Raw genomic sequence first — 26,823 nt, forward strand, 5'->3', positions numbered from 1 at the left:
GGTTTGTACCGTCCAGGCTGAATGTAATGTACAAGATTTGGAAGCCGTTCATCACTTTCTTTAAAGATTTGTTCATGGATAGCAACTAGGGAGGGTGGTGGGGGGAGGGGGTTTAGGATTATTATTATTTTGTTAAAAAATAACAAACTGTTTGTATTACATTCAAATGTTTTGTGTGTGATCATCTGAACATTTTTCGAATATAAATATTTATTAAGAAAAAGTGGAAGTTGGGATCATGTGAAGAGGACACTGGAATAGCCAAGTCTGGAGGAATTAAAGCATGGTTGATGGTTTCAATGAGTCATTGGCCAGACTTTGAGCATCACATCAATGGGAAATAGAAATATTCGTCTGGCAATCACTTCCCTCACAACAGGGATAGATATTAAAATATTAATCCATGTTCTTCCATGACAGCATGACAGAAACAAGGCAGCTTATGGCAGAAGCATTCCATTAAGTGTCAAAGGGGTAATCCAGGACAATATGCTACTTCCCTTCCAAAGGTTGTTTGTCAAATTTTAAAACGGTATTCATAAAAATATCCATTTATTTTAAAATCCACAAATAAAAGCTGAACAGCAGCACAGATCCAGAACATAAAGCTGCAGGTCCTCTAATGTGCTTTCCTCGTAAACCTAACTCAATACCATTAAGTGTCAACACGACCGAAACACCAATTTAGAGTGCTAACGAATGCATGTCACAGAACTGCAAATGCTTCATCCTATCATCAAAAATAGAAAATGCCAGTCCATGATCCCTCCAGAAATATTTTTCTATGAATGATTTATTGCTCAGCCAAGTGAAAATGGTCAATGGCAGGAATGGAAACCTGCACTAGTATTTTTTTACTATGAGCATCGCTCACTTCCAGGTCAGGTACTGAGCAAATCAACTGCATGGTTAAGTACCCCCATGTCAATCAGTCCTTAAACATCCATTCCCTCCACCACCAGCACACAGTGGCAACAGTGTACCATTGAGAAGATACACAGCATCAACTGACTTCTTCAGAAAGACTTACTCTTGTATATACCTTTTCACAATCACAGGACATCCTAAAGCACTTTATAGTCAATTAAGCAATTTTGAGGTGTAGTCACTGTTGTAACATAGGAAATTCAACAATCAATTTAAGAACAGCAAAATCCCAAGAACATCAATGTGATAATAGCCAGATAATCTATGGACATTGAAGGTGGTGGACAGCAACTAACTGTGATGAAACTATGAAAAATTCATTATTTCCTGCTGGTTTCTGCCACATGAGCAATTTTGCAGGTGAAAGCCATTGCTCTCCAATGAAGTTCTTCATGCTTACTCAGGATGAACTGCTTTCTGCCCAGCCCTCATTGCGATAATTCAAACTGAGACATGAAGGTTGGACTGGTGCTTTGGGTAAATCCCTGAACAATATACACAATTGTCCACCAGTGTGTTGTCTACGTTTTGGTAGAACTCTTGCCTCTGGATTCCTTCACAGCCTTCTGCCATTAGTTCAAGATTCAGTCCGAGGTGTGAGCTCATCACCCAACCAGAGACTCCAGGGTATTATTAAGGAACTGCCGCTGTCATCCGAACCCATCCTTTAAATTAAGGTGTTGAACTGAGATCCTATCTGCTCAAAGTCCTGTGACACTATTTTGGCATTCTGCCCAAAATTCCTCTCTAATGCCACCAAAAATAATGAATTGGTTATCCACCTCACTGCTCTTTGTGGGTGCTTATACAAAAATGGCTCTTGTATTCTATACATTACAAAAAACATACCTCAAAAAGTTTTTTTTTTGTTTCAAGCACGAAATAAATGAGAGTAATTTAATCGTAATAAAAACATAAGAAATAAGAACAAAGAACAAAGAAAATTACAGCACAGGAACAGGCCCTTCAGCCCTCCCAGCCTGCCCCGATCCAGATCCTTTATCTAAACCTGTCTCCTATTTTCCAAGGTCTACTTCCCTCTGTTCCCCACCCGTTCATATACCTGTCTAGACGCTTCTTAAATTATGCTATCGTGCCCGCCTCTACCACCTCCGCTGGCAAAGCGTTCCAGGCACCCACCACCCTCTGCGTAAAAAACTTTCCACGCACATCTCCCTTAAACTTTCCCCCTCTCACCTTGAAATCGTGACCCCTTGTAACTGACACCCCCACTCTTGGAAAAAGCTTGTTGCTATCCATCCTGTCCATACCTCTCATAATTTTGTATACCTCAATCAGGTCCCTCCTCAACCTCCGTCTTTCCAACGAAAACAATCCTAATCTACTCAACCTTTCTTCATAGCTAGCACCCTCCATACCAGGCAACATCCTGGTGAACCTCCTCTGCACCCTCTCCAAAGCATCCACATCCTTCTGGTAATGTAGCGACCAGAACTGCACGCAGTATTCCAAATGTGGCCTAACCAAAGTCCTATACAACTGTAACTTGACCTGCCAACTCTTGTACTCAATACCCCGTCCAATGAAGGCAAGCATGCTGTATGCCTTCTTGACCACTCTATCAACCTGCGTTGCCACCTTCAGGGTACAATGGACCTGAACTCCTAGATCTCTCTGTACATCAATTTTCCCCAGGACCCTTCCATTGACCATATAGTCCGCTCTTGAATTTGATCTTCCAAAATGCATCACCTCGCATTTGCCTGGATTGAACTCCATCTGCCATTTCTCTGCCCAACTCTCCAATCTATCTATATTTTGTTGTATTCTCTGACAGTCCTCCTCGCTGGAGAAGGAGTAGGCCATTTGGGCCTGCTCTGCCATTCAGTGTGATTATGGCCAATTTCCTTCCACTTTCCTGTACCATCTCGCCATGCACAAACAACTGCAGAACAATCCTCCGTGTGGTCAAACAGGACTCCACTAAGTTTACTGGAGTAATCTGGCACAAGATATTATAATGTTTTTATTCAATGTGAAGCCCAAACACTTTGCACAGTAGAACTGGCTCATTAAATATTGTGTTGACCCCCTCCAGGGAATGGTAGCTTCTCGACTTTCCCTCTTGTTTCTTTCCTCCCCTCCTCCCTCCCTTTTCTTTCCTTGCCTCTGTACTTGTTCAAAGCCTTTCATAGCTCTAATTTCTTCCAGTTCTGATGAAAGGTCATTGACTTGACAAGTCAACTCTCTTTCTCTCTCTCCACAGATGCTGCCTGACCTGCTGAGTGTTGGCATCCTTTTCTCTTTGCATTACAGACTCCAGAATCTGCAGTATTCTGCTCTCACTGCCTGAATAATTCAGCACCCTCCTCAATCTATGATTCAACTGATGATATGCGACTGTTATCAGACAGAACAAAGACAGAAACTGAGCCCTGATCACCTAGCCTGACAAACAATTTGTTTGTGTCTGCTGTTTCATTAGCAGGCTGTCAGTGGACGGATTAGCAAACTAAAATAAACTTGACATCACAGGAGGATTATATCACAGGCGACCGATTTATACTAATTGAATAATCTATGGATTTCTACAACAATTAATTGAATATTTGGCTGCATTAAAACACTACTAGAAGAATTCTGCTTCCTTGCTAAGCACGCGTGTTGTGTCTTGTATACAGTGCCTCAACATTGTACGTAACAAGTTGCAGCTTCTCTCACTTTGATCACCCAATCTTATCAATTCTCCAGCAAGGAGCTAGAAGATTACAAACATATTTAGTGCCTTTGTACTCAAGATAGTCCAAGCACAGTTACAGCAGGGTGAACTCAAAAGGATTGCATAAAATAATATTCAGATGTCGGAACAATTAGGCTGACCACAGCATTTCCATCTGAATTTGCCTTCTGCTATCCCAAGCAGAGGCAGAGCTCAACAGATCTGCTGGAGGTAATTCCCAGGGATCTCAAATCAGAGTCAACTTATTCTGTCCCCCTTTTTACTGCACTTTCCTCCCAACCCATGGAGACAAAGTACACAACGCCAATGCTGAGAGCGTCCTCGGGCCCAAGGGCTGGGATCTTTCAGCTTCTGTAATTGCTAGCTCATGATGATCTTCCTCCCAGTAAAAAGACAAGGGCAACATTGACAGGATAGCCAGTAGAGAAACCCTCACCTCAGTGTTAGCTGACTTGGTGAGGCACTGAAGGACTGATAGTGCCCAACTTTGTTATTAGAACGAACGTGTCAGAAGATAAGGGGAGAAAAAATATACAAGATGGGTGGCCGGTAACACAGTGGTCAACACTGTTGTTTCACAGTACCAGGGACCCTTGTTCCATTCCTGCTTGGGTCACTGTCTGCACGTTCTCCCTGTTCCTGCGTGAGTTCCCTCCAGTTACCTCCCACAAGTCCTGAAAGACGTGCTGTTAGGTGAATTGGCCATTCTGAATTCTCCCTTAGTGTACCCGAACAGGCGCTGGAATGTGGCGACTAGGGGATTTTCACAGTAACTTCATTGAACTGTTAATGTAAGCCTACTTCTGATACTAATAAAGATTATTATTATTGTTAAAAAAATGTGACTGTTCACTACTGATCAGCTTTCAAATTATAAATGGGGTTCTAAAGGAATATGCTCAATCTGTAATTAGGGGTCTGTCTTGTCTCAGTGATGACACTCTTGCCTCTAAATCTAAATCATGGATTCAAGACCCATTCCAGAGCTGTGAGTACACAATTTAGGCTGACACTTCAGTGCATAAATGAGAGCACTGCACTGTCAGCGGTATCACCTTTGAAATAGGATGTTAAACCAAAGCCCCATCTCCCCTCTCAGGCAAACATTAAAGATTTCACTGCACTACTCCAAGAAGAGTGCCTTCTCCCTGGTATTCTGACCAACATTTATCTGTCACCAACCACATAAAAGTATTCGGGCGATTCTCCAGAAAAATGTCCAAGTGCTTCAGTGAGCGGGAATTACCGTGAGTTTCCCGGCGCTCAGCCCAGCGTGGCCGGCAACACTATTCAACGTTAATTGGTCCACTTAACGAGGCCTCATGGGCTTCCCAGCCTGAATGACGGCTTGCCAGCTGATTCGCCGGGACCGTGCTCACCAGCAGCCCGCTAATAACGCCAAGGAAACTTAGGCTGCACCTGCTCAGCAACTGCTCAGCCAATCCCAGCCAGCTCCCGCTCTTAGATGGGAATGGCCGAGGCGCTATAGGGCTTGGCCCAGTCGCAGGTGGGCATGGCTGAGGCACTGCAGAGCATGGCCGGTCACTGGGGGATATGTACCAGTCACTGAGGAGCATCGCCGAGGGCATCGACACGATGGTGTGGACCATGGGGAACCACCAGGAATGGCAGAGCCAGATGGCACAGAGTGAGAGGTCCGAACCAGCTGCCCCTACGTCCCAAGGTGAACCCAGGATCCTTTGGGCACCGACCGGGAGGAGGGAGTGCTGGGTGCCAAGTCGGACCCGTCCCATAGGGTGCCGATGGTGGCCACCAGCACTCACGAGTTCCACCCCTCTGATGAGGCCGTGTTGCGGGGTAAGCACACGGGACAGGGTGGCACGGCTGTGAATGTGCCATCGACAAATGAGCCAGGGCCTTCCTGCCCCAGAGGACACCCAGCAGGGGCATTGAAGACCATGGGATGAGGTCAGCAGCTGGCTGCCTCCACCTTAGATGTGCATCCTGGGGAAACACCAAGACGTAGTGGTAGATCCAAGAGGGCCAGGCATGTTGAGCATCACTGAGGGCACTAGGGGTGAGGGGTTAACTAGGGGTTGGGGTGGGGGGGGGGGGATATTGTACGGCACATTAAACAACTTTTTGCACAACCATTATGATACCTCTGACATTTTATTCCATAATGAGGGCTGACCCCTGGACCCTTTGCCTGTCTCTACAGGCAAACCCCGCTCCCCGTGGCACCCACTCACCCTTCGGCCGTGGTCGTGTCCCAGGAGCTGTGTCCCATCCCGTGGATGTTCGCATGTTGGCTGTTGCGTGTGTGGGGTTGATTCCCACACAGTGTCCTGGTATCAAGGTTTGATTGGAATGCTAGACAATGACTCCCACATGCTACATGGCCCACAGGAACTCACTTGGCAGGTGTCAAGTGCTCACTTAAGCACGAGTGCCAATTCCCTATTAGCGATTGCCTTCAGCCGCATGGCCAGAGGCCTCAGCAGTTGGTGGGGATTATGGGTGATCTGTGCGGCGGACGGGCAGAGACAGGGGTTGCCCCCGGAATAGGGTTGGAATCCAAGGATTGGCACCATCCTCCACCTGTGTGGGATTGCACTCTCCTCATTCCATTATTATACATCCAGTCGTAGCCAGAGAATCAGATGCAATGGATCTTTTTTTCCTTTACCCCTGGTGGTCCCCAGGATTCATACTTGACCCTCTCCTGTTTCTCTATATGCTGTCCTTCAGTGATTTCATCGGAAAATACAACTTCAGTTTCCAATTATTTCCAGCTCTACCCACACTATCACCTCTTGACTCCTCCACTGTTGCTAAATTATCTGGCTGCTTATTCAAAATCAATACTGGATGAACAGAAATCTCCTCTAACCACAAACTACATTCCGCAAGCATCAGTTCCGATCCTCTCCCTAGAAACTCTCAAGGCAGAACTGAGGCTTGCAACCTTGATGTCATATCAGGCTTGTAGCTGAGCTTCTGACCATAAATCCCCAGGCCATCACTAAAAATCACCTGTTTTTACCTGCATAACATCGACCACTTCTTCCCTGCCTCAGCTCATCTGCTGGTGAAACCCTCATTTGTACCTTTTGAGTCTCTAAGCCTGACACACACTTGGCCAACATCCCAATTCTATCTTCCAAAAACTTGAGATCATCCAAAACTCTGTTGCCTGCGTCCTAACTCGCACCAAGTCCTGGTCACCCAACACCCTGTGTTCAGTGGCCTATGTTGGCTTCTAGTTGTGCTCAAATTACGACATGCCTCACCCTCCCTATCTCAGTAATCTCCTCCAGACATACCACCCTCCAAGATATCTATGCTCTTTTAATTATTTTTTAATATAAATTTAAAGTGCCCAATTCTTTGTTTCTCTAATTCAGGGGCAATTTAGCATGGCCAATTCACCTACCCTGCACATCTTTGGGTTGTGAGGGTGGCACATGCAGAATATGCAAACTCCACACAGACAGTGACCCAGGGCCGAGATCGAACGCAGGTGCTCGGCGCCGTGAGGCAGCAGTGCTAACCACTGCACCCCTTGTTTTCTCTTTTAATTCTAACCTCTTGAACAAATTTTAATCGCTCCAGCATTAGTCACTGTGCCTTTAGATGTCAAGGTTCTAAACTTTAGAGAATCCACACTAACTCCTCCATCGTTCGACCTCTCTTTCTACTTTGACACTCCTTAAAACCTATCTTATTTTCCCTAATATCGTTTTATGAGGCTCAGTTTCAAAGTTTAGTTGAAGAACTTTGAAATATTTTACTAAGTTTAAGGTGCTATCTCAATGAAGTTGTTATTTTTGTTTTCCTGCAGCATCGTCTCAGTGAGTAGATAAACTGCTGCATGCTGTGTCGATCAGCTAGATCCATTCTAAGTTGAGTTTGTGTGAACTGTTTTGTTTATGTCAATCACAGGGAATTTAAGCTGACCATTTATATGTCACTGTGTTGGCTTCAGCTGGAGTACTGCATTATACTATACAATGTCAAAGCCTTAGAAAGAGAGCAGAGGAGGTTTACTAGAATGGTAGCAGGCATGCAGGAGTTCAATTATGTGGAGAGACTGGAGAAGCTGGGATTGTTTTCCTTAGAGCTGAGAAAGTTAAGGGGAGATTAATGGATATGTTCAACATTAGGAAATTTTCTACAGAATGGATAAGAAAAACTGGCAGTAACCAGGACGCACAGATTTTAAACTAACTGGCAGAAGAACCGGAGGCGGGATGAGAGATTGTTTTTTATTTACACAGTGAGTTGTGATGTGGTATCCACAGCCTGAAAGGGTGAGGGAGCAGATTTAATAACCTCCGAAAGGGAGTTGGATAAATATCTGAAGGGGAAACCTTCAGGGCAATAAGGTTAGGGCAAAGCAATTGAACTAATTGGTAGCTTTTTAAAAATGTTGGCACAAGTGCAATGGGTCAAATTGCCACCTTTGTGTTGCATCATTCTATGATCTCACAGTTGACAGGAACACTTCATTTAGTCCTCTGCATTCCTATGTTAGGAATCCAGTTTTCTCATTTCTAATCTCTCTCTAGTGACATTTGCAATAAAGAGGATTGTATTGATGTTAAGAAAGGCCAAAACCAGGTTCTGTTGTGAAGTCCCTGCAGTAGAATAGCCTATCAACCACAATGCAAGGCACTGCAAGGAAATCAGCTTCCAGCCTGATGCCATTAATCAATGAGGCCGGCAGAGCAAGAAAGGCTAAGCTCAAATCTCCGGCCCTTGCTGAGTACACTGATCTTAGCAACAACAACTTATATTTACATGGTGCCTTTATAGTGGTAAAATGTCCAAGGCACTTTGTTATCAAACTAAATTTGACATCATGCTATATAAGCAAATATGAGGGCAGATGACCAAAAGTTTGGTTAAAGAGGTTGGTTTTAAGGAGACTTTCAAAGAAGAGAGGCAGAGTGGCGTAAAGGGGGAATCGAGAGTTTAGTGCCCAGGCAGTAAAACCAAGGCCACCAACGGGGAAGTGATTAAAATTGACGATGCTCAAGAGGCCAGAATTAGAGGAACGCAGGTATCTCCGAGGGTGGTGGGACTGGAGGTGATTACAGAGACAGGGACAGATGAGGCCATGGAGAAATTTTTAAAACATGGACGAGAATTTAAAAATGGAGATGATACTTAACCAGGAGCCAAAAATACAGCAGTGAGCAAAGGAGTATTGGGTGATCAGGACTTGGTGCAAGTTAGAACACAGGCAGCAGAGTTTTAGATGAGCTCAAGTTTATGAAGGAAAGTTTGGAGAGTCTGCAATCAGGACCTGGCATATCACTGTCTTCAGAAAACACTTCTACACAGAAGTGGAGAAGAGAAGTGCATAATAAATCAACTTTTATATTCATCACACAGGGCCCAGCTGGGAAAATGCTAGAGTCTATTATAAAGCATGTGATTACAGGGATCTTCGAAAATATCAATGGGATCAGAAAAAGTCAACATAGATTTATGAAAAGGAAATCATGTTTGACAAACCTACAGGAATTTTTTGAGGAAGTAACCAGCAGACTAGATAAGTGTGAACCAGTGGATGTGGTGTTTTGGACTTTCAGAAAACTTTTGATGAGCTCCTACATAAGAAGTTTGTGTGCAAAATTAAAGTGCATAGGTTTGGGGGTAATATATTGGCATGGGTTGAGAATTGGTTAGCAGACAGGAAACAGAGTGGAAATAAATGGGTCTTTTTCAAAATGGCAGGTGATGACTAGTGGAATCCCACAGTACTTAGATCAGCACTTAGGCCCCAGCTATTCACAGTATCCATCAATGATTTGGATGAGGGAACCAAATGTAATATTTCCAAGTTTGCTGACGACACAAAACTTAGTGGGAATGTGAAAGTTGAGGAGGATATTAAGTCTTCAAGTTGATTTAGATAATTTGTGTGAGTGAGTAAATACATGGCAGGTGCAATACAACATGGATAAATGAGAAGTTATCCACTTTGGACAGAGAAACAGAATGACGAGTATTATTTAAATAGTGATAGATTGAGAAATGTTGATGTATAAAGGGATCTGGGTGTCTTAGTACACCAGTCACTCAAGGTAAGCATGCAGGTACAGCAAGGTAAATGGTATGTTGGCCTTCATTGCAAGAGAACTTGAGTACAGGAGTAAAGATGTCTAACTGCAACTGTACAGGATCTTGTTGGTACCACACCTGGAGTAGTGTGTTCAGTTTTGGTCTCCTTATCCAAGAAAGGATATACTTTCCACAGAGGGAGTGCAGCGAAGGTTCATCAGACAGTATTGTCATATTAGGAAATATTGGGACAACTGGGCCTGTATTCATTGGAATTTAGAAGAATGAGAAACAATCTAATTGAAACATATAAAATGCTGACAGGGCTGGACAGACTCGATGCAGGATTGTTGCTTCCTCTGGCTGGGAGTGGTGGGAGTCTAGAACAAGTCTCAGGTTACAGGGTAAGTCATTTAGAACTGAGATGACAAGAAGCTTCTCACTCAGCGGACAGTGAACCTGTGGAATTCTCTACCACACAATGCCGTGGAGGCCAAGTCACTGAATATATTATATGTAAATAGATAGACATGTTTCTAGATTTCTAGACTCTAAAAGGTGTCAAGGAGTATGGGGAGAGCGCAGGAGTGTGTTGTTGAGATATAGAGGATCAGCCATAATCATATCGAATGATGGAGCAGGCCCAAAGGACAGAACGGCCAACTCCTGCTCTTATTTTCTGTTCCTATGACAGACTCCACAATAATTGGCACTCAAATGGTAACATTGGAGGAAAGTGATGACTTACCTGGTCACTCAGATCTCGAGAGACATAGAGCAGAATGTCTCGAGCAACATCCGCAAAGAACGAGTTACCAGAGATCTGTGAAAAGATGCATCACTGTTTAGACTCTGAACTGCTGACTGAACAAAAAGGCAGCCCCAACTTAACTCAGAACTGGGTTAAGTGCAAGCAGAAGTGAACTTTCCAAACTTTCCAATTTACATATAAAGTCATAAATAACAAATAGCATCAAACTGGCTCCCAGGATATGGCACATGCATAATCGCATGAACATATCATTATTATCTCCAAACACTTCAAAATTGAGCTCCACGACAGAAATATTGAATCGCGCAAAATAATTAACCTTGTACTGCACGGGGGAGCTGTACAGTCAGAACCTGGGGCACTTGATTTTAAAAAGCAAAAGTAGTTAACAGCAGGGTGCCACAGAGGCCTTGGCACTGTAGTACTTTGATGTAAATCGACACAAAGTTTGCATTCAGCTCCTGGGGGAAACAAACAACATTAGTTTAAAATTCAGAATCTAGGGCAACGCTCAGATTTTTCTACACTCTTTCAGTACTTTACAACAGGCAAAGACAGAGGATGGTAGAAGTATCGTAAACACCAGCCTCCCCTCCAGTTCAAGTAACAATTCCTGTGCACTAGCCTTGCATGAGTTGTTTTCTCCAGCAAGAAGTGCCCTCAACTATAATCCTACAAATCTCAACTGTTGTGCTATTGTGCCCACTATCTTCAGCTGCAGCAATGTGCACCCTCAAAAGTAGTTGTATGTACTCTTTATCCTCAACAGCTTTTTAAGTTGGAGGCCCAGGACAGTGGAGTAATGAAACTCCCCTCATCTGATCCTCATCAATGCAATACGGTTCACGGCACTCCACCTCAGAGTCATGGGAACAAGAGAGAGGACAAATATCATCCGATCAACCATTTGATAGGTTGACGACAGGGACGGCTGTGGGCCAGCTGCACAGGGCAAGGGGATGTGCAGTACAGATACGGGAGAAGGCAGGTTAAATGTTAGCACATCAACTACGGAGGCAGGCCACGTCCAAGGAAATATTGAGGATACTGTCACAGACAGGGTAGGTGGTGACGGAGCCAGGGAGGATGAATAAGACGTTTAGGGAATACTATAAGAAGCTGTACAGGGCAGACCCGGGGAGTGAAGAACGGGACATGGGGCGGTTTTGGCATGGGCTTGTAGCCACCTAAAATGGATGCTGAGCTACAAAATAGGTCAACCGCTAAGACTGCTGGGAAACAGACAGTTTAGCCAGAACAGCAGTCTGCAAAGAGCAGTTTGCATTCTGCAGCAGCAGAAACCAGTTTGGGCTCAGGTGAGAAGACCTTAGCTAGGTGCAAATGGCAAAACGCTTTGCATGCTAATGAGGCCATCAGACTTGAACACCCACACAATAGATACATTTGGTTCTGAATGGACACATTCTAATCAAGGCCCAGACATCGAGGCACCAGAAACCTCCAAACAAAAGGACATAAGAAACGCCCCCTCCATCACGGAGACCCCCTCGCATTGGGGAATTAATCCAGTATCGATAAGAAATTGATCCAATAGGTAGAGCCCGCCCAAGAAGAGGGAAGGACAATGGAACCCCTATAAAAGATAGGGACCTCGTGTTGTCCGGTCTGTTTTTCCGTGCTCCGGCTCTGACCACTACTTTGAAGATCCACTGACTCCAGCCGTTGAGCACCAGCCGCCGAACCGTAAGTGCCAGTACGACGCTCGCTACGCGAACTAAGCCCGCTAGAACCCCCAGTGACCAGAACGCTTGCTGAAGGTTGCAGCCCCAAGACCAGGACGAAGGCCTCGCTCCCTGACCTTGCCTGTTCCTGTTAGATAAGTATTCTGATTACTTTAGTTTAGTCATAGCTTAGTCTCTTAGTGTGTGCATGAATATTTATTATTACTGTATAATAAATATTATCGTTTGGACCTTACTAATCGGTGTATCGTCTTTATTACTTTGAACTTGACCTTGGAATACTTGTGACGTTGTCTATACGGCAACTGGCGACTCCTAAAGCTGAATAAATACATACAACAGAGCCTAGCGGTGTTAAGCACTTGGAAGTTAATACACCCCAATAAACGCGTTTTGCGCCCATAGTAAAACGTGCAACATTTAGTGGCGACTTCCTGACGGGACACGGTTGTAAGTGGAAACCCCACACCGTCCAGGACCCTGAAATTTGAATTGGAACTCCAAATTACAGAGAAAGTAAGAAAGTAAAGAAAATCACGAGTATTCAAGGTGTTCAAACTAATAAGCGTAATTCGGAAGTGTGTTTTAGTGCATGCGTACTAACAGGGCTGTAAGGTAAAACTGAAAGCATTTTGTTGCGACAAACTTTCGGCAGTTTTTGAATGGAACATAGCGTAAGCCGTACCCGTTTCTTGAAACACAACCCCAGCAACCCCCTGTTCCAAATTAACTAAAAGAGAGTCAGAGAAAATGGCCATGCAGGCAATGGAACGTCTGATGGATCCAGAAAAGTTTGTGGTCGCAGCGACCAGCAACAGTAGCAGGGTAGGCCAGTGTCCCACGTGGGAGCTGGAACTCCGCAAATATTTACAAGGAAAGGGATGGCCCCTTTGGAAAGAGTTTTGTTTGAATGAGGAGACAGGTCCCGGAAGTATAGGACATACTTGGTGGGAGAACCTCTCTCAAATTCACAAAAAGAACCTCAGTAAAGCACGCAAGCCGATGGCAATCGTGTCCTGTTTGGCACAGTTGCGAGGCACAGAGGAGGTCGTCAGGACGCTCCGGACAGAATTAGAGGAAAGGAACCGCATGTGTAAGGTCGATGTCAGGGACATTGAGAAAGAGAATCTGGATCTAAGAGGGAAGTTGATGGAGAAAGGTAGAGAGGTGGATGATGCCAAGAGGGCACATCAGTCTTGTCTAGCCCATCTCAGCAGTTCCCAGACCCAGTACGAAAAGGCTTATCAGGACGTGCAACGTGCCGTTCTGATAAGGGAGGAATCAGAGAAGCAGGTGGAGGCGTTGCAGAGGCAATGCTCTGATCTCAAAGCAGCTTTGAGAGCACTCCATGCTGCAACCACAGAACAAAGGCAAAGTACTGTGGACCACGCGAAATGCAGGAAACAGATTGCAGAGCTGCAATCGCTGCTTTCGGTGCAAAATGCACCTTTGGAACCCAGTTAGATGGAGAAAATGCCCCAGATTGGCAAGAACTAAGTGAAACAGCACAGCGATATGTTCAGGGAACATGTGCGCCAGCCGCGCAACAGAAAAGGCAGGCACCCCCACCCCCCACAGATCAGATCATATCCGCACCCATGAACCCAGTAACCACGCAGAGAAAAGCCATAACAGAAGGCGCACCAGATATAACCTACACCACCCCCTTAACTGTAACCCAGCTCAGGGACGCATGTGAGAAGATCACTCCGTTCCTCCCCACCGCAGACCCCCACCAATTCTTCGCTAAAGTAAAACAGCAGGCTACCATGTACGGCCTGGATGAGAGAGAGCAGGTTAAGCTCACAGTGCTGAGTTTAGACCAGTCAGTAGTAGCAGCCCTCCCCGACCCACAGAACGTGGCAGGAGGCACCCGAGAAGAGATGCACACCTCCATTTTAGATGCCATCGGGTATAATCGAGGTGACCCCGTAGAAGGACTGAATAAGTGCAGGCAGAAAAGATCCGAACACCCCACAGCATTCGCAGGAAGGCTGTGGATTCATTTCAATGCAGTTTTCGGCGAGTTAAACAGAGCGCATTTGAACCGGGAAAATATGGTCAAATGGACGCGAACCATAATCTCACACGCAACAGAGGCAGGACAGAGCGCTTGCAACAGTTATGACCCCTCAGAGGAGGCCCATAATGAGAAATGGGTCCTGAAAAGGTTGTCCCGCGCATGGGAGCAATCAATTCAGGCTAAGAATAAGGTTCAATCCCCAGAAGAGGCTCAGGCTGCCGCAGATATTCAGGCAGTGAGAGAGCATCAGAAACCCGCATGGGTAAATGAAGGGAAGAACAGCCCACAGCAGAAAGGCCAGGAATGCTATAACTGTGGACAGTTAGGGCATTGGGCAAAAGAATGCCAAGCACCCCAGCGATCTCAGAGAGGCCAGCAGACAGGCACTCTGAACCGCAGTAAGGCAAAACCCATCCACAATGTAGCAGTGCAGTCAGGACCCACCAATGTGGACGAGACGAACTGACGGTGTTCGGGCTCCCCCACTTGGGTCTGTGACACACTATGGGATTCATCAGGGAGACCCGTAGTCACAGCAAGAGTAAAAGGGAAGCCCATAGAGTTACTGTGGGACACAGGAGGCTCCCGCACCACCATTAACTCCACGATCACGGCACACGCAGACACGTGGCCGACCACCTCCACCATTACACTTAGCGGGTTCACCGGACACTCGCAGCAGGGACATATCACAGCACCCGTACCGATCCAGCTAGGGAACATCACAACCAAACACTCCGTAGTTCTAGTAAATCTTCCCCGGCCAGCAGAACACATCCTGGGGATAGATTTTATGAACGCTCATAGCTTGTCGTTCGACCCAGTGAACCAGTGTGTCTGGCGAATGGCTAGATCAGACAGAGCACCAGCCACCCTCACAGTAGGAGACTACGCTAATCGGATTAGCGCAGTGGGAGAGTACTCATTCGACCTGACTACACTCCACACCGACAGACAAATAAAAGCCCTACTGAACAAACACAGGACAGCATTTGCAAGTCACCGTCATGACTGTGGCAGAATGACTGGACCAGTTCACGTTACCGGACAGGACCCCCGACCACAGAAACAGTATAGATTTCCCCTGGAAGCAGAGGTGGAAATAGAGAAGGTGATAGGAAGCTTATTGGAGCAAGGTGTCCTCAGAACGGTAGCCTCGACCAATAATGCCCCTATTTGGCCAGTGAGGAAGCCCGATGGATCATGGCGTCTGACCATCGATTATCGGGAACTCAACAAAGTAACCCCCGCAGTAGCCCCAACGGTCGCTACTAGTCCCGAGACCATGCTCAAGCAGGGACTCAACTCCAAATACTTCACGGTATTGGACATCAGTAACGGATTCTGGTCAATACCATTGGCAAAAGCGTGCCAGTACAAATTTGCCTTCACTTTTAAAACACAGCAGTATACGTGGACATGCCTTCCACAAGGATTCCACAATTCCCCCTCCATTTTCCACCGACAGTTGGCAAGTGGTTTAGAGAAATTCTCCCGCCCCGAATGTCTGGTACAGTATGTAGACGACCTACTACTGCAGACAGACACAAAGGCAGAGCACATTACGCTTCTGGCCGAACTCCTGGAACTGTTGACTTCAATTGGATGTAAAGTTAACCCAAGAAAGGCCCAGATTTTGGAAAGTAAAGTGATGTATTTGGGAACAGTCATCACACACGGCAAACGCAAGATCGAATTCAAAAGAATTGATTCGATTGTCAAATTGCCCCTTCCCCAGAATGTATCAGCCCTCCGGTCGTTTTTAGGACTGGTTGGCTATTGTCGGAACCACATCGACGGATTCGCGACAAAAGCCGCCCCACTCTCAGACCTCCTTAAGAAAGGAGCCCCCTGGGAATGGCTTCCGCAGCATACAGGCGCTGTGGAAGAGTTAAAACGAGCCCTTAGTGCAGCACCCGCGCTGCTAGTCCCCGACCAACTTTCACCCTACGCAATAGAGGTAGCGAGCACCGATCTGACCCTCTCGGCCGTGTTGCTTCAGGAACGGCACGAGCAGCTAAGACCAGTGGCTTATGCCTCCCGACTGTTAGACCCGGTAGAACAAGGATTCTCTGCCTGTGAGAGGCACCTCCTTGCTGTCTTCTGGGCAGTGCAGTATTTCTCATACATTACCGGACTCAACCCCATTACTATTCTGACCGAACACACACCCACACAGCTACTCCTAGACGGTCGACTGAAGGACGGTTCAGTTAGCCAGATTAGGGCAGCTAGATGGACACTACTTCTACAAGGACGGGACATTACAGTAAAACGGACCCGCACACACACATATTTAGCAGACAACCTCCAATACCCAGGACAGCCCCATGACTGTGAAATTGTAGCTCCCCTGCATAACACAGGACCCTTTATCGCAAAAACACCCCCCAGGAAGATAGGAAACCCAAAACAAAGCCCCCAACCCACAGACACGTGTGGACCCTTGAGGATTTATGTAGACGGTTCCTCCACAGTTTTAAATGGTGAGCGTATCACAGGATGCGGCATCTATGTAGAGGACGCGCAGGGGCGCGCTCTCGAAGAGATAGCTCTTAAGTTACCAGGTCACTTAGGCGCGCAGGCAGCAGAGCTCGCGGCCATAGCGTATATAGTGGACCACCCCGCTTCTTTCCCCAGCCCAGCAGACATATATTCAGACAGCTTATATGTATGTAACAGTTTGACCGATTTTCTGCCCCTGTGGAGGACACGAGGTTTTGTCTCCGCAGACGGGAAACCCCTTCCATCAGCCCCTCTACTCCAGCATATTTTAGCAAATGCGAAGGACAGGACCTTCGGCATAATAAAAGTAAGAAGTCACCATAGGTCATCACCCCCTGGGAATGTAAAAGCCGACGCACTGGCTAAGGCAGGTTCCAGGCGAGGACACTTATGGACCCCCCCAGCTAGCGCACCAGCTAGCGCCCCTGTGAGCGCAGTCCAAATCTCACAGACAGATATTAAAGATCTTGTGGCAGCACAAAAGCAGGATAAGGACCTCCGGGAGGTTTTTAAAGGCAATTTTGTGCCAGAGTACGAGAGATTTAAAAACGCACTGACCACACATGAGGGTGTGATCATTAAGGAACAACTTTATGTGGTCCCGCAGCAGGACAGGAATGCAATGATTGCTTTATTCCACGATAACCACGGGCATCAGGGAATTGATGCAACAACGAGGCACCTCAGGCAACTCTGTTGGTGGCCTAATCTCAGGACTGATGTCACACATTATATAGAGAATTGCCTTATTTGTGCACAGAATAACCCGGAGCGGTATTCTAAGAAGGCACAACTTCGGCATACTCGCCCAGTAAACGGCCCCTGGACAAACCTCCAGATCGATTTTATAGGACCATTGCCCCCTTGTAGGAATGGCTATAAATACGTTCTGGTGGTCATCGACACCTTTACCAAATGGGTAGAGGCATTCCCCTCTAGAACAAATACAGCCAAGACAGCTGCAAAGATCCTGACCCACCACATCTTCACGAGATGGGGTTTACCCCGAAGTATTGATTCGGACCAGGGATCTCACTTTACAGGACGGGTCATGAGGAACGTCCTGACAATATTTGGGATAAAACAAAATTTCCATATTGCGTATCATCCACAGTCCAGCGGGATTGTGGAGCGCATGAATCGGACTCTAAAAACTACCCTTAGGAAAATGGTTCAGGAGAATAACTCCACATGGGATTCAGTGCTCCCATTTGCACTCATGTTCATAAGGAACACTGTTTCCACTTCCACAGGCTACACACCACACACACTCATGACCGGACGCCCTATGAAAGGGACAGAATTCCTTTTAGGACTGGACATGACCAGCCCCGAGGTGACAGCCCTCACACACGAAAAGACGGTTAGAGACTTGGTTGAGACTGTGAGGTCTGCACAGATTGCAGCCGCAGTTCAGCTTGGGAAACGCCGTCAACAACGCACCGCTTGTTTTAATAAGACCGTACACCCCACAGAATTCCAGGTTGGGCAACAGGTAATGTTATCTGTTTACAACCCCAGCAGTTTTTTGGCTCCAAAATATTCCGGTCCATACTCAATTTCGGATAAAATTAGCCCCTCAGTTTACAGGGTAAAATATCCTAATGGGAAGACCGCGTGGTTCCATATCAACCAGTTAAAGGCATATGGGACACAGTCTAACCATGCTCACCATGTCCTGCTAGATGCAGCAGAACACTTCACCCCGCCCACTAGAGACACTTTTCCACCATCCCCCTCACAGACCAGTTCATCAACGGACTCGCCCACGACTCCGCCCACAACAGACCACGCCCCGACACGCCCACAAGCTGCCACAGCAGAGACAGCAGGACAGACACTGACTCTGAGGACAGCGACAGCACACAGCCATACAGCCCACACTGCACCAACTACGACCCCGACTCCAGTGACCCCATGGAAGTCACTTACCTTAAAAACCCAGAACCACCACCCGACCCCGACTACCCCGACAACACACTTGACACAACACTATGGCACAGGGACAATTCCTACAGACTTGTCCGCAATGACGAAAGTGACCCCCGGTCACACAATTCGAAAATAGCATGCCTGATCCACACAAGGGTGTGGGATCCGGGAGAGCAGGACGACACGGTGTCTGACTCCCGACACGGCAACCCCTTTGTGACCCTGTTCACAGAGACAGAGGAAAAGTGAGGTGTCCAGATGATGTAAAATAGGAATCGTTTGAGGGAAACGATGTCCTTTCTGATGGAACCTGCACGTATGTTTGTCTTCGTTTTATGTTTGTTTTGTTTCAGGAATGTAAATGTTTCAGTTGGAGGATGGACATCTTCTTTTCAGCTGAAAAGATTGTGACCACCTCACATACACGTTAGTTTGTCCGCAGATACCTTTGAGAACTTCGGTTCCAACACACCCAATAGTTTCTCTGCCGAAACCTCTGAGAACTTCAGTTGTATCCTCTGGTGAACCGACACGGTTCACGACTTGTTCCCTGTTTTCAGAACGGAGCATCTTGGCTCCATTGTTTTTAGGTGCCCCTCTATTCGGCGAATAGAGGCTGCAAGTCACGGTAACCACATTCGTACCCGTTTTAATCCAGGTTACTCAGGCAGTGGACAAACGGCACTGAGGACCCGCCCTGTCTGAGAACCCACTTTGGTCAGCCAAGCTCGGGTATGGCACAGCACGCCCTACCCGGGGATCCCATCCAACTCGTACCCGTAGCGGCCCATACGCAACTCATTCGGACGTTTCTTTCAAAATTTTGTTTTCATTTTTCGTTAGGCAGCCCTTCGCCCGCCATCCCACATGCTATTTACATCCAGGAACATTCGGATGGTAAACTAGCAAAGCCTGCGAGACGGCTCGCAGGAGAAGGATTGTTAGGTGTATTCTGGTCTTCAAATTCGCTTTTGGAAAAGAAAAAAAAAAATGAGGGGAGTCACAGGGTGTGACTTGGCCACTCATTTTTTAAGGGTCAATCGGAATATAAAAGACAGATGCAATAACAAGTAAAGATCTTAAACTGTGTATTGACAGATACTGTGCTTGATCCCATAGCTTTCGAAGGTCGAGACAGGGATCAAAGCAAAGATTGTCCATACAGGAGGAAGAAAGAAGAATACCAAGATAAAGATGATGGAAGCTCACCTCCTGTTGTTAACTGTGATATTTGTTTGTGTGGAAACAAGACACGTTTCCCCCACAACCCCCACCGTAAATGTTTCCCTTACAACCACTCCCCAGTGCTCAGCTCTGATCAGTGAGGTTCAGACCTGGTGCACTAAATTTATGACATGGTACTCCATGTCATATGTAATCGAATCACTACTGGTGATTGCGACCCTCGTTATCCTTGTACAGACCCTCAGGTTGAGGAAGTGGAAGAGGAGAGCCTCCCGTTCTTGCCCTTCCGTCTATGGAGTTCGATCTCCGATTTTCCGATTTCATCAATCCCCTTTGCCCCATGATGAATAAAGAACTGTGTAATGAATAAAAATTCGACCCTGTATTGTATTGTCCTATACTCGACTGCCGAGTTAGGAAATGTGATGTTGTGGTGTGAATGGTTAAGGTTTTAGAGTGTGAGGAAATGTTTAAGTAAAGTTAGGGATAATTGTGATAGGTAGAGGTTCCCAGTTTATGGTAATGCATGTCCCCTTTGACATAGCGCCAAGTAGAATGTTAGCTAAAAAAATTTTCTTCCCATAGTTTAAGATAGAGTAGCTCAGGAACTGGCAAGAGGTCAGGGGACACAAAGAAGGCAACCCAGATGCACTCAAGACGACGTACATTGTGATCCTTCACAATATTTTGATTGTGAGGATCACAAGGAGGGAATGTAGCCACCTAAAATGGATGCTGAGCTACAAAATAGGTCAACCGCTAAGACTGCTGGGAAACAGACAGTTTAGCCAGAACAGCAGTCTGCAAAGAGCAGTTTGCATTCTGCAGCAGCAGAAACCAGTTTGGGCTCAGGTGAGAAGACCTTAGCTAGGTGCAAATGGCAAAACGCTTTGCATGCTAATGAGGCCATCAGACTTGAACACCCACACAATAGATACATTTGGTTCTGAATGGACACATTCTAATCAAGGCCCAGACATCGAGGCACCAGAAACCTCCAAACAAAAGGACATAAGAAACGCCCCCTCCATCACGGAGACTCCCTCGCATTGGGGAATTAATCCAGTATCGATAAGAAATTGATCCAATAGGTAGAGCCCGCCCAAGAAGAGGGAAGGACAATGGAACCCCTATAAAAGATAGGGACCTCGTGTTGTCCGGTCTGTTTTTCCGTGCTCCGGCTCTGACCACTACTTTGAAGATCCACTGACTCCAGCCGTTGAGCACCAGCCGCCGAACCGTAAGTGCCAGTACGACGCTCACTACGCGAACTAAGCCCGCTAGAACCCCCAGTGACCAGAACGCTTGCTGAAGGTTGCAGCCCCAAGACCAGGACGAAGGCCTCGCTCCCTGACCTTGCCTGTTCCTGTTAGATAAGTATTCTGATTACTTTAGTTTAGTCATAGCTTAGTCTCTTAGTGTGTGCATGAATATTTATTATTACTGTATAATAAATATTATCGTTTGGACCTTACTAATCGGTGTATCGTCTTTATTACTTTGAACTTGACCTTGGAATACTTGTGACGTTGTCTATACGGCAACTGGCGACTCCTAAAGCTGAATAAATACATACAACAGAGCCTAGCGGTGTTAAGCACTTGGAAGTTAATACACCCCAATAAACGCGTTTTGCGCCCATAGTAAAACGTGCAACAGGCTGGAGTTTCCACATTTGGAGGACAAGAGGCAGGCACTAGACGAGTCTTTGGGGCTGAGGGAGATATTGCACAGTATAAGGGGTAAGTCAGGGAAGGCCCGGGGCCAAATGGTTATCCAGTGGAATTTTAGAAGGACTTTGCGACGGACCTGGCGCCACATCTCTCGGGGGTGTTTAATGAGATATTGGAGAAGGGGGGGGGGGGGGGGCTGACGGAGACGATGACGCAGGCAACGATCAAATTGATACCAAAGAAGGACTTGTTAGAATGTGGGTCGTATAGGCCCATATTGCTGTTAAATACAGATGTGAAAGCGCTGGCTAAGTTGGTGGCGGGGAGGATGGAATGTTCTGTCCCATGGGTGGTCACAGAGAACCATACAGGCTTTGTAAAGGGCAGGTAGCTCTCTAGTAATATAAGGAGGCTGTTAAATGTGATCATGACTCCGTCGTTATGTCAGGTACTGGAGGTAGTGGTGTCCACGGATGCGGAGAAAGCATTTGACCGGGTGGAGAAGTCCTGGGAAGGTTCAGGTTTGGGCTGAAATTTGTGGCTTGGGTACGCGTGTTATATGTGGCACCGGTGGCAAGTGTACAGGCCAACGATATGGCCTCACAAAACTTTGAGCTACACAGGGGAACAAGGCCCCTGTCGCCGCTGCTGTTTGCTCTAGCGGGTGGGTTGTGGCCTGGTGTTGGGAGGGTTGCGGAGCCGTCCATCGCGAAGTTTCCGATCGCGTGAATTCGCGCGCAGCAGCCGTTGCAGCTGGCTTTTAACAATGCCGGCTGCCAGCAGCTTTGAAACTGACGGCCGCGACCAGATAGAAAAATGCGGCCGCACTTCGCATGCGTGCCCGTTCATCGGCGCGCATGCGGAGAACCAAGCGAGAAGCACCGGCTCCTCCTGGCAGAAGATTTTTTTTTAAAAATTCATTGTAATCTTCCTGCCTGAAGCGAGGCAGAGAGCAGGTCATGCTTTGGGCTTTGTGCTTTGGGCGCAATTGTGATTCCTCCATTTTGTCAGCAGCAAACAAGCAAAATTTAAAATGGATCATTTTGTTATAAGGGAGGGCCAGAGACACAAACAGATAGGATCTCACAACTAAACCTGTTGGAGAGAGTGGCTCAGGAGAATCCACAGCAGGATAAGGCAGTGCTGGTGTGAACTGTTCAGGAGAATCCACAACAGGACAAAGCAGTGCAGGTGTGAGCTCTGGGGCATCTGGTGAGAAGCCCATTAAGAAGAAGCTGAAATCAGGCGCAATGCAGTATAAAGACGATTTTTTAAGATATAGATTTATTAATTGTGCCAATGCAAATCAGGATGCAAGGCCCATGTGTGTTATATGCAGGGAAGTACTGGCAAATTCAAGTTTAAAACCCTCAAAATTTCAAAGGCATTTGAAGACTAAGCATGGCAAGTTCGAGGACAAACCTCTTGATTTTTTTCAAAGGATGCAACAAGAATTTAAATCGTCAGCTGACGGGGGCAGCAGGGTAGCATGGTGGTTAGCATAAATGCTTCACAGCTCCAGGGTCCCAGGTTCGATTCCCGGCTGGGTCACTGTCTGTGTGGAGTCTGCACGTCCTCCCCCTGTGTGCGTGGGTTTCCTCCGGGTGCTCCGGTTTCCTCCCACAGTCCAAAGATGTGCGGGTTAGGTGGATTGGCCATGCTAAATTGCCCGTAGTGTCCTAAAAAAGTAAGGTTAAGGGAGGAGTTGTTGGGTTACGGGTATAGGGTGGATACGTAGGTTTGAGTAGGGTGATCATGGCTCGGCACAACATTGAGGGCCGAAGGGCCTGTTCTGTGCTGTACTGTTCTATGTTCTATGTTCTATGTCCTCAGCAGAAATGTTACATTGAGCGACAAAGTACAATTAGCCTTTACACGGTAGCTTACCATGTAGCTGAAGAGAAAATGCCCCACACTGTAGCAGAGAAATTAATTCCCCCTGCAGCATTAGATATAGTTCGTACAGTCATAGATGAGAGGTTCGTTGAAAATGTGAAATGCGAGATTGTGAAGGACCAAGCAGGCTCACTCACCTCTCGCATTAAAGGGAAGAGAAAATGGTGGGCCGCGAATGCCAGTCGGCGTGAGCCGGTTGGTAAAAATGGGTTCCCAGAAAAAAAGTTTGAAAAACACTGCCTTAGGGGGTTGGCAGAGTGGCAAAGGATTACGAGGGTGGGTAGGGAGCATCGGGTGTCGCTATACACGGACGTCCTGTTACTATACGTGGCGGACCCGCTGGAGAGCATGGGGAGGATCATGGGCTGGTTGGGGAGGTACGGGGCATTCTTAGGATATAAATTAAACATAAAAAAAAAGTAAAGTGTTCCCAGTGAATGAGCTGGGTCAGCGAGCCAACCGACACGGGGGGGGGGGTTTACCACTTAAAGTAGCCAGAGGTAGGTTTAAATATCCGGGGATTCAGGAAACAAGAGAGTGGGCGGCGCTGCATAAGTGGAATGTAACAAAGCTGGTGGAGGAGGTTAGGGAGGGTCTGAAGAGGTGGACCACGCTGCATCTGACTCTGGCAGGGAGGGTCCAAGCGGTGAAGGTAAACACCCTGCTGAGGTTTCAATTTGTATTTCAGACACTTCCCATTATAATTTCAACGGTCTTTTTCTGGAAGCTGGACATGATTATTTCAGAATTTACTTGGACAGGGAAGGTACCAAGGGTTAAGAGACTTACAGAGACAGCGGCAGAAGAGGGGGTTGGCATTGTCAAACCTGCTGCATTATTATTGGGCGGCAAACGTGGAGAAGGTGAGGTGGTGGTGGCAAGGAGAGGGGGCAGAATAAGTTAGGATGGAGGAAGAATCCGGTAGAGGTTCAGCTTGCAGGCTTTGGAGTTGCGACTGGTGCCAAGGAAATACACGGAGACTACAGTGCTACAGTCCACAGTGAAGGTCTGGAACCAGCTGAGGAGGCACTTGAGGACAGAGAGGATGTTGGTGTTGACGCTGCTGTGCCAGAAACCACGGATTTGAGGAGGGGGGGGGCGGGGGGGGGGGGGGATAGATGGTATGGGAAGGAAGTGGGGTTGGTTAAGGCAAGGGATTTGTACCTGGAAGAGAGGTTTGCCAGTATAGAGGAACTGAAGGAGAGGGTAGAATAGCAGACAAAATGGGTGGCTGGTGTGGTGAATGTATAATATGTAGAATATGTATAATTCACACTGTGCATCACTGTGTCCCTGTGGGCTCCATCTGTGAGCCCTTGCGCGGCTCTGCCCACAGGGGGAGATGAGGAGCATGTACAGGGCTCCACCCTCGGCTCCGCCCATGGCTCCACCCTCGGCTCCGCCCATGGCTCCTCCCACTACCAGAAGTATAAAGTGCTACGGTCTTGTGAACTTGCCCTCAGTTCTTCTGGTTGCAGGCAGGCTTAGTTGTAAGTCGATTAAAGCCAGTTTACTTCTACTCGTGTCTTGAGTGAATTGATGGTCGCATCAATTTAATTGACTTAATAAAACCACCATGGAATCAGCCCTCAAACCTGATCGACTGGAACTCGACCCGCAGGCCGCAGAAGCGAAGGAAATCTTTCTACATTGGCTTCGGTGCTTCAAGGCCTACCTGGCTGCGTCGACTACCTTCGCTGTTATGGAAGAGCAGAAACTCAGTCTTCTACGTGCACGGGTGAGCCATCGCATTTCTACTCAACTCGATAGTACCGACTCGTACACCGAACCCCTCGCAATACTCGACCGCCTGTACGTGCAGCCTGTAAATGAAGTTTACGCGCGGCATATTTTTACTACCCACCGCCAGCACCCCGCAGAGTCGCTAGAGGACTACCTGCGCGACCTAGAAGCTCGAGCACGGGAATGTAACTTCCAGGCTGTAACTGCCTCCCAGCATATGAAACTCGCCATCCGAGATGTGTATGTTGCAGGGTCCGGTCCAATTAAGTGCGCCAGTGTCTCCTCGAAAAAGGGGCCCAGACCTGGAGGACACAGTAACGCTAGCAACCTCGCTGGAGGTCGCTTTCCAAAGTTTGAACTCGTTCCCAGCCGACCACGCGACCCCATTGTGGACCCCCGACCAGAGACTGCCCCAGGCCTGCGCCGCGCGGCCGCCCGCCCACCACGGAGCGCCATCGTGCCAATTTTGCGGTCAGCCCCAACACCCACAGCAGCACTGCCCGGCCCGCAACGCGACCTGCAGCAGCTGCGGACGAAAAGGACACTTTGCAAAGGTATGCCTGCCTAAGACCAAATCCTCAAACTCTAATGCTATCCAGAACAATCACCCCTCCAACTCGCAGGCCCGCAGCCCCCTCAACGTGGCAGCATAAATGCCGACTCCGCCTCTGCACGACATGTGCGACCCAAGGGGGCCGCCATCTTGACAATCCTCCCCCACGCAGCCGGCCATGTGCCAGTCATGGAGGCCGCCATCTTGGGCGTCATCTTCCTCGCCACCCGCCATCCTGGACGGCATCTTCCTCGCCACCCGCCACATGCAATCAACGGGGGCCGCCATCTTGGCCATCACCCGATGTGCATATCGACGACTATGTTCTCCGTGGACAGTCATCATGGGGCAGCTCCAGCACCGCTGATCAAGCCACCGACTACCCGCAACTCAACACAGTCACTTTGGACCAGTCGCGGCCAAAGCACCTCAGGAGCTCCATGATGACGGTTCAGGTCAACGGATACAAGACATCGTGCCTCTTCGACTCCGGGAGCACCGAGAGTTTCGTTCATCCAGACCTGGTAAGACGCTGTTCGCTCCCTATCTTTCCAGCACGGCAAACTATCTCCCTTGCCTCGGGGTCGCACTCGGTCCAGATACAAGGGCGCACCATTGCGACATTAACGATACAGGGCGCCAACTACTCCAACTTCAAATTGTATGTACTCCCAGACCTCTCCGCCCCTCTCCTCGGGCTCGATTTTCAATGTCATCTTAGGAGCCTAACACTCAGCTTCGGCGGACCCCTGCCCCTTCTTACTATATGCAGCTTAGTAACTCTAAAAATCGACCCCCCTCCACTCTTCGCTACCCTCCACTCTTCGCTAACCTCACCGCTAACTGCAAACCCGTAGCCACTCGCAGCAGGCAGTATAGCCTGCAGGACAGGGTATTTATTAGAGCCGAAGTCCAGCGGCTCTTACGTGAGGGAGTCATAGAGGTCAGTAATAGCCCGTGGAGAGCTCAGGTGGTGGTCGTCAAGACCGGGGAAAAGTTCCAGATGGTGGTTGATTACAGCCAGACCATTAACCGGTTCACGCACCTCGATGCGTACCCCCTCCCCAGAATTGCAGACATGGTCAACCAGATCGCCCAGTACCGCATCTTCTCCATGGTGGATCTGAAGTCTGCATACCACCAGCTCCCAATCCGCCCGGAGGACCGCCACTACACG

At 47.6% G+C, this 26,823-nt stretch overlaps 1 protein-coding gene across 3 annotated transcripts in view; it reads right to left on the minus strand.

Moving 5' to 3' along the window:
• spata20 (spermatogenesis associated 20) overlaps window positions 1-26,823 on the minus strand; it is a 590,771-nt gene that overhangs the window by 458,418 nt on the left and 105,530 nt on the right. For all 3 annotated transcript variants that reach the window (XM_038776992.1, XM_038776994.1, XM_038776993.1), the window contains one exon: window positions 10,410-10,484. In XM_038776992.1, coding sequence (XP_038632920.1) covers window positions 10,410-10,484 — 75 coding nt within the window. The remainder of the gene's footprint in view (window positions 1-10,409; window positions 10,485-26,823) is intronic.

The sequence above is a fragment of the Scyliorhinus canicula genome, chromosome 18, assembly GCF_902713615.1.
Source record: "Scyliorhinus canicula chromosome 18, sScyCan1.1, whole genome shotgun sequence".
NCBI classification, from domain to species: domain Eukaryota; kingdom Metazoa; phylum Chordata; class Chondrichthyes; order Carcharhiniformes; family Scyliorhinidae; genus Scyliorhinus; species Scyliorhinus canicula.